We start from the raw sequence: 7,807 nt of genomic DNA on the forward strand, positions 1-7,807 counted from the left end.
TTACGATGAAGAAATAAAAATGGAACTCATGGTGTACTCCCATAATATAAGATTGGAATGGAGTATACTGAATAATACTATAAGTCTTTTATAGTCAGATGCTCGAGACTTTATCTAAAATATAATTAACATGCAGTTTACTATATATCAATAATCTAAATAGTTGTGGATCTTTCCATAAATAGTTAACACAGAATGCACTCTCAAACAGAATTAAGCACCAAGATTTTCTACGATGTGGTAGTAAAAATCCTAAACTTTAACTAGAATGTTTTCAACTACGCCTTAGGGATACTTAATTGAACGATCGGCTAACTGCAAAGTCATTTTGGTTGGTTTAAGTTGATGGAGACCTAATTGTTTATATAAATAAAAAGGGAGTAAGTTAACAGTTGCCCCTAGGTCTAATAGAGCAGTTATTATGAAGTTATCGCCTAAGGTGCATTGTACAGTAGGACGACCAAGGTCCTTGTAATTAACAATTCCATTATGTTCAGATAAAGAGGGATATTGTTCAGTTAAAAAGGCTTCATGGGGTATGTTAGTTTTCCTCTTCGTGGTGCACAACTCTTTTAGAAACTTAGCGTATCTAGGTAGACTTTTTATAGCATCTAGAAAATGTAGGTTTAAAGTTAAATTTTTAAACACTTTCCTAATCTCATCAAAATTCTCGTCCTTTTTAGACAAAACTAGTCTCTGGGGAAATGGTGGTTTTTCTCTATACTTAGCATATGAGTCAAGTATTAACCTTGTTTTTATCTTTTGCCATTTTCCAACTAGGTTTCCATATTGGAACCTCTATAGGTGTAGGATCATCAATTTCTATTATGGGGTTTTGTAAAGTTCTCCCTTGGGTTGTGGTTTAACGGGTACTTCTAGTTGTAGGGTCTTCAGTTTCTATGATAGTATTTGGTATGGTTTCATTCTTAGTTTGTGGGCAATCTTTAGGCATAATCACTTTGTTATCAACTACTTTCCCAGAACGAAGGGTAGTGACTGTCTGTAATTCCCCTTAGTTTATATTGCCATTACATTGAATATTATTTACTTCGAAGGCAGTGTTTGTTGACTTAGGATTAGGCACAACTTGACCTGGAAACATGCCTTGTTGGTTATTATTTTGGTTAGGAGACAGCTCAAGTACCTTTTGGTACAAAGACTGCATCATTTGCATCATTTTTTGTAGCATGTTAATGTTTTGATCATGCTGATCTTTCATCAAGTTGGAGTTTTGTTGCATAATTTGATTTTGTTTTTCCAGCAAGTTCACTACTACATCCTCTGTAGATGGTTTAATTGGTGGAGTGACTAGAACTAAGGCTTGGTGCGTGGTCATGTCTTGATGTTGATCGTTTTGGGTCACGGGCACTAAACTTCTGTCTGCTCACCTAAATCACCTTGTCCTAGATATTGGTTAAATTGGTGGAAGTTTGTAGTGGGCCTAACATTTTGATAATTAATACCTAGAGGTGTAGGTTGTTGTTGTTGATTATAATTAGTGTTTTACATCCATTGTGTGTTAGGGTTGGTGAAAGCGTAATTATCTACGGGTTGTGGTGGCGGTGAACCGTAGTGTAAGGGACTAAAGGAATTGGTATGTGATAAAATGAAAATAAAGCTTAACTATCCTATGAATAATTATTTATGCTAGGAATACGAAAGCTAGTTATTTCACTCTTTTTATCAAAGTTTCTACTCTGGTTTATCATGCAATATGTGGAGTAAAGATTTTGTTCCACTCCTAGTTGCTTAGACGTAATAATTTCACTAGTTTAACAATTATAACAATATGATGAGAGCAATGGTTTGTAATTTTACTAATATGATAAAAATAACTAATTACGAAGATTTAATGGTCTAGTTTATACTAAGACAATTTACTACAAAGATTTTAAATGGGAAGAACGGATTAGGGGGATTTGATATCCACCTTGATTTATTCCTAATATGCTAGTATAGATTATTGCAATCCTAACCAATAAAGATTAAGTATTTTGATCCTTAATTATTCATGGCATCTCTAACCAACTAATAATTAGCATGAGAGGAAGCTTAACCCATTCTCATGGTGACTAAACTAACCTCTAGATTCAAACTCTTAAATAAGCAATAAATCTAACTAATACATCAAGTCTTCATCAAAGCCTCAATCAAACCCCTCTAATGGAGGTTTTAGCTAAGATTCATTAGACTATCATAATTAAAAAAATAAGAAGAAGATATAATTAAAGAATACTTGAATTTAAGATGAACTTAAATTATATTAATGGTGTCTAGGCTAGAAAATAATAATTAGGTTTAAAACTAAGAGAAAAAAGAAACTAATTTAGAATTAAACTAATGGAAAAGTGTGTGAATTAAAAACTAAGTTCTAACTAATGGAAGGATTAGATAATAGAGTTTAGCCTTAGTCCTCTTTATATAGAATAGGGCTAGGTTCACAATTTCGTGCATGGGCTTTGGTGCTATATTTTGGGCCATTAAATCAAGCCCAAAACCTAATTACATATGTCTAAAAAGGCTTTCTCTGCTGAAAATTACTGCATCAGCATTTTTGTCCACTTTTACTCCTTTGATTGGATCAGGGCCAGGACCATTAGAAAGCTCTTTCCGAGCCGGTTGTTTTGACATATAGTAGGCCCCATTCCGAGGTCTGAGTCCAAAGATATAGCCTGCGGAAGGCTTATTGACTTTTATGCTCTATTTCTGCCCGTGTTGACTTTAACTTTTCAGCTTTGACTGGGCTTTAAAAAGGCTTTTTCTTCTTAAAACTTGGGCTTTAATTATAGAACTTCTTAGCAACCAACCTTTGCTCCTTTCTCTTGCAAAAGTGACATATTTCTTTACATATTTGACTCCAATACCTGAAATACATAAACACATGTAAACAATACTAACTCTTATTTATTATAAGCATAATTGGTCTAAATATACTATTATTAAGGAAAAAAACTACAGTTTTGGGCTCTTATCAGTATGGTTGGGATTAAAACATACATTACATGGAGGGGAGTTGATGTTCATGATTGGAGTGGGTATCGCATCTTGTTTATGCACAGAGAGGGCATCGACCTTTTTAGTGAGGAATTCAATAAAAGTTTTAAGTTCATGGTCAGGTTTTACCTCAAACATATTGGTTACCTTAACTATTGAGGAAGAAGTATTGGAGTAGGAGTAATCGTTACCGCCCCAGTTGTTACTTTTCTTGGATTCATTATCTAAAAAGTTATAAGCATCTGTGGCTCCTTTACTTAAGAAATTACTGGCGTTCATGATGTCTAACGTCTCCTTATGGTGTTGGGATAGACCTTTGAAGAAGGCACGAACTAGTGTGTCTTTACCAAGATTATGATGGGGACATTCTACAAGAAGATCAGTGAAACAATTTTAAGCCTCATAAAAGGATTCTTGAAGCTTTTGGCAAAAGAAATGAATATGTGATAGCATCTCATTAGTCTTCTGTGGTGGGTAAAATTATTCTATAAATAATTCAACTAGTTTTTCCCATATGTTGACAAAGTTTGGCTTTTGTGATGTTAGCCAAGTAGCCGTTTTGTCAACTAGGGTGAAAGTAAACACCTTTAACTTTATTTGTTCAGGTGTTATGTTAGGATGATTAAATGTAGTAAGAACTTGTTGTATCCTACGTAAATGTTGATAAGGCTCCTTAAGGTCTAAGCCATGAAAATAGGTAGTAGATTAAATATATTTGGGGGATTCTAAAATCTCCGTAGTATCTGTGAGAATTATGTAGGACTCAGGTCCATCGTTTAAAGCTTTATAAAAATCAGAGAGGGGTCTCTCTGCTATTTCTTCACCCATTGCTACAGATGTAGTTGGGGTAGGTGTATGTGGTGTGTGTGTGGTGATATGTGAATTTCTAGATAGGCGATTATTTTTGCGTCTATGATAAACTAATATGGTAGGTTTATGAGTACCAGATCTTAATCTCATGCAAGTTTTAAGTCTAATATGCAATTCCTAATGAGCATGCAAAAATAGCATGATTATTACTAGAAATAGAAGCCTCTGATAGTAGATTCGAGGATGTAAAAAGGTGTTACCTGGAGTGTCCTTTCTACGCGTATAAATTGCGTCTTCAATAGCCTTGAAGCACGTCTACATTACTTGAACAATTATACTAGTATTGGTCCGGGTACACGGTGTGGATTGCGATGTCCTGTAAAAAGATTATCCTTATTAGTTTTTATATTTTTAAGAATTTAGGCAAAAACTTTTTACTATGGGCTTCATGTTGGGCCTGGATGTCAGGCCTATGAAACGTAGTGGGTGGGCTTCCTAATTTAACTAAGAATAATTAATTTTTTTGTATTTTTTATCAAACCAACGGCCAGGTCACTTAGGAATTTGAGGGAGGTTGTCCGTGCGTGCACGTTCTTTAATTATTATTATTTTTTTTTCATGCAAGTAAGATATTTTATTAATAATAAGTAATAAAGAATACAACTCTGACAAGATGGATTTACAACAGACTCTAGGTATCAAATCTGTAGTAAGCCCGGTGAGGACATTCTAATGACTTAATGAAAGGGGGTCTATTGGGACTCCAAGAGTACACTCCTTTACTCAAAGTCGATCCATGTTTAGCTACCGCATCTGCCCCAAAGTTTGCTTCTCAGAGTGTATGTGAAATTTTCCAGTTGATAAGCTTTGAAGCTCTATACCATCTTGCTCTCAACCACCATGGAACTTCACCTCCTTTGAATGCAAGGACTATGGTCATTGAGTCACTCTCTATCCAGAGTTTGTGTCAGCCTTTCTCCACAGCAGTTTTAGCAACCAAAACCACTACCAAGCTTTCTGCCACATAACTTGTAGTAACCCCTAGGCCTTGAACTAAGATACCCAGAATTTCTACCTTGTTGTTTCTGAAGATGATTCCCGCACCTCCATTGCCTGGATATCCTCTGTGTTAGCCTTAACTACCCCTAGATCAGGAGGAATCCATGACACTTCTCTGATTTTACTCGATGGCCTCACTCTTCTTTTGATGTTCAATTGGTTTAGAATCTGAAAATCGATGGTAGAGCTACTCATTGTTCCAGTTTGCAAGAGACCAGCTATGCTTACCCCTTTAAGAACTTCACATCTTATTCTCAGAGGATTTATCTTCGCATCTTCAAAGAAAACACTATTTCAAACATTCCATAATTAAACCATGAGATTAATAGCCGCAACATTCCAAAGTTCCCTTCGGGTCTGGCTGTGTCCTCGTCTTGCTTCCATGACCGATTTTAAGTTGATGTTTGTGGGCTTAATTCTAAAATAGTTCGAAGCCCATTGCCACAATGTCCTGGATTCCTCACACTCCCAAAGGATATGGTTCGTGCTTTCTGATTCCTTTCTACAGAGCCTACATCATGAAGCAAGGTGGATTCCCTTCTTTTCCACTTTGTCATCTGTTGGTACCACATAGTGAATCAATTTTCAAGCAAGGCCAGCTTGTCTAGGATGGATGTGTCTTGCCTACACCCACTTATGCCAGCTTATCTTAGCTTTTTTTTTCCTAATCACCTCAAATCCATCCTTCACTGAGAAAACACCATCATGTGAGGGCTTCCAGATTCTAGTATCATGATCTTCGCCTGTTGGGGGGTTTAGGTGGTTTACATTGATGCCCGCTTTCAAAAGAACTTCTTGAATAGGGTCTACTATTTGCCATTGGTTAGTGATGATAAGGTCTAATACCTTTGTAGAGAAGTCCCTCCAGTTTATACCCTGAACCACATCCGCCACTGCTAATCCTGCCCAAGGTTCCTGCCACACATTGATGCTTCTTCCTTGTCCCACAATCCACCCAAGGAAAGACTTCATTTATGTTAAGGCCCATTTCAATCCCTGCTAGACTGATGAATGTTTGTGGTAGTTTAAGTAGTTGCCATCTCTCATTGTGAATATTTGCTTCATGAATCTGCTCCACTTAGTCGCCCCATTCAGAAAATTCCAAGCTATCTTCATAAGGAGTGCAAGGTTGAGCTCCTTGAGCCTTCTAATCCCAAGTCCCCCTTCATCGAGTGGCTTATAGACCTTCTCCCATTTTAGAGTGACTCCCTTTCTCACCATTGGATCCCCAGACCAGATGAAATTTCTGATGGCAAGTTCACATTTCGTTATTCATTTTGCTGGCCATTTGTACACCGATATGTTGTAAATTGGAAGACTGCTTAAGATTGACTGTGCCAGAACCACTCTACCTTGGAAAGACAGCATCCTACTAGCCCATCCATTGGCTCTCCTCTTGATTTTGTCCACCAAGACTTGTATTCTTGGTCTAGTAACTCTACCTTGGAATATGGGAGCTCCAAGGTACTTCTTCGGCAGTTGGCTGAGTTGAAATTCAAACAGAGAGGCAACTCGATGCTTCTTGGTGTCAGACATGGCTCCCAAGTAGAGTTTGCTCTTTGAAGGATTAAAAAACTGCCCAGCTGAGCACTGGTAAAGATAGAGCATCTCTTTAAGAAGTTTAAGTCCACGAATGTCACCATTTGCAAAGATAAATATATCTTCAGCAAAGAGAATGTGTGTTGGGCTAGGACAATTCCCGACCGCTGTCATATGCTTAATTTTCCCGATATAGAAGAGCCAATTTATTCCTCTGCTTAGAACATCTTCAGCTATGTCAAAAAGGATAGGAGAGAGTGGGTCACCTTGCCGCAAGCCCCTACCAGCTTCAAAGAAACCACATGGACCCCCGTTGATCATAACTGATATATGAACACTTTTTAGCAGAGTAGAGATCCATGAGCACCAAGTATCATTGAACCCGAACCTTGAGAGGACTTCAAGGAGGAACTCCCAACTGAGTGAGTCAAAAGCTTGGGTGATATCCAGTTTCATTACCACATTACCTCCCTTTTTCTTTAGTTCCAGCTCATTCATCATTTTCGAGGCCAAAGCAATTCATGTTGTGCTTGTTCTTCCTTTAATGAAGGCTAGTTGCTCTCCACTTATAATGTTGCTTAGGATATGCTTGATTCTCAAAGAGAGAATTTTAGTGATAATCTTGAAGAGAAAGTTGCTTAAGCAAATAGGCCTGAAATGGTTAACTGCAATGGAGTTGTCTATTTTTGGCACTAGGACGAGGAAACTAGAATTCATACTTTGAGGGAGAGTGTTATCCTAAAGAATGAAATGATAGCTTTGCTGACATCTTTCCTAATTATACTCCAGAAATAGTGATAGAAAAAACCCTGGAAACCATCTGAGCCTGGTGCACTGTTAGCATCCATGGCGAAAACAACATCTTTGACCTCATTCATGGTGGGGATGGCAGTGAAAGTAGTATGTTCCTCAGCTGTGACAAGCTTTGGTATGAGATTTAACAGGAATAGGCTTATGTTAGCTTCTGAGTATTTATATTTTTCCTCATAAGCCTTCACAATGAATTTCTTAATCTCTGCCTGTTGCGCCAGCTTGTTTCCCTGGGCATCTTGGATCTCCACAATTTGAGATTTAACCAATCTCATCTTTGTTATGGCGTGGAAATATTTTGAGTTTCTCTCCCCTTCTAAAGCTTCAGTAACTCTAGCTTTCTGTCTAAAAGTCATAATTTCCACATTTTTAACAGCTTGTAACTCCATGGCCTTTTCCACCTCTTGGTTATGTAACTCAGAGTTAAAAGGATCTAGTTCCTGCTCTTTGAGGATGTTCTCAAGCTCGTCCTCCAGTGCTTTGAGATGCACGTTCTTTAATTAGAGAACCCCAAATTCTTTCAGTTTGCTAGACACCATTTAGAATGAAGAAAAATAATTTTTAAAAATTTTGTAATTTATAGCATACGAGTACT

At 37.3% G+C, this 7,807-nt stretch overlaps 1 protein-coding gene across 1 annotated transcript; it reads right to left on the bottom strand.

The window, feature by feature from the left end:
- Window positions 1-7,115: 7,115 nt before the first annotated feature.
- Window positions 7,116-7,601, bottom strand: LOC147497344 (uncharacterized). The gene has a single exon (XM_086562844.1). It carries the CDS (start codon window positions 7,599-7,601, stop codon window positions 7,116-7,118), a length of 486 nt encoding a protein of 161 aa, XP_086418970.1.
- Between the last annotated feature and the right edge of the window lie 206 nt (window positions 7,602-7,807).

Source organism: Coptis chinensis, chromosome 5 (assembly GCF_015680905.1).
Source record: "Coptis chinensis isolate HL-2020 chromosome 5, ASM1568090v1, whole genome shotgun sequence".
Lineage (NCBI taxonomy): Eukaryota > Viridiplantae > Streptophyta > Magnoliopsida > Ranunculales > Ranunculaceae > Coptis > Coptis chinensis.